This window comes from Penaeus monodon, chromosome 20, assembly GCF_015228065.2.
Source record: "Penaeus monodon isolate SGIC_2016 chromosome 20, NSTDA_Pmon_1, whole genome shotgun sequence".
Lineage (NCBI taxonomy): Eukaryota > Metazoa > Arthropoda > Malacostraca > Decapoda > Penaeidae > Penaeus > Penaeus monodon.
The window spans coordinates 38,719,906-38,720,459 of NC_051405.1; the positions used below are offsets into that span (position 1 = coordinate 38,719,906).

Sequence of the window (554 nt, forward strand, 5' to 3'; positions counted from 1 at the left end):
CCGTTTGTCCTCACCTGCCCCCATTTGACCCTTTGACCCGACGAACTAATTCAAAATTCCTTCTTTTTAACTCCCCCTCTCTGTCCTTCATGCCCTCCCCACCCCCCAGATTCTACCCTAACCCCCTTTCCCATCAACCTCACTACCCCCCCTCCCCACCCCTCATACCCCCTTCCACTCTATCCCCCCGCCCCCTACACCTCACCACCCTAAACCATTTCTGTTAACCCTCCCACCCCCGATTATTTTCTTTGTTTTTAGCCCCCGTCTATCCTCACCTTCGACCATGAGGAAAAAGCCATGTGGGTTTTTGCGCAGGATCTGAATGGCTTTGACGGTCATCTCCACCAGGGAAGGGTCACCTGTGGGTCCCTTGTTTCTGTCCACCTCGAAATCCAAATGGGAATAGCCGAAGATTCCTGCAGGAGGCGAAGAACGTAGTATTACTAAGGAGTACTGTTAAGAAGTATTATTAAGTAGCATTAGTCTCAATACCATGAGCGTAGATTAGCCTGAATGGATGGATGTGATAGATGTGCACTTAGAAATTGAAA

General features: G+C 49.5%; 1 protein-coding gene across 1 annotated transcript in view; it reads right to left on the reverse strand.

The window, feature by feature from the left end:
* Nucleotides 1–554, reverse strand: part of LOC119585807 (alkaline phosphatase, tissue-nonspecific isozyme-like) — a gene marked incomplete at its 5' end in the record, with an annotated part of 89,217 nt that overhangs the window by 7,848 nt on the left and 80,815 nt on the right. The window contains 1 exon segment of the mRNA XM_037934527.1: nt 279–419. Within this exon segment, the coding sequence (XP_037790455.1) occupies nt 279–419 (141 nt within the window).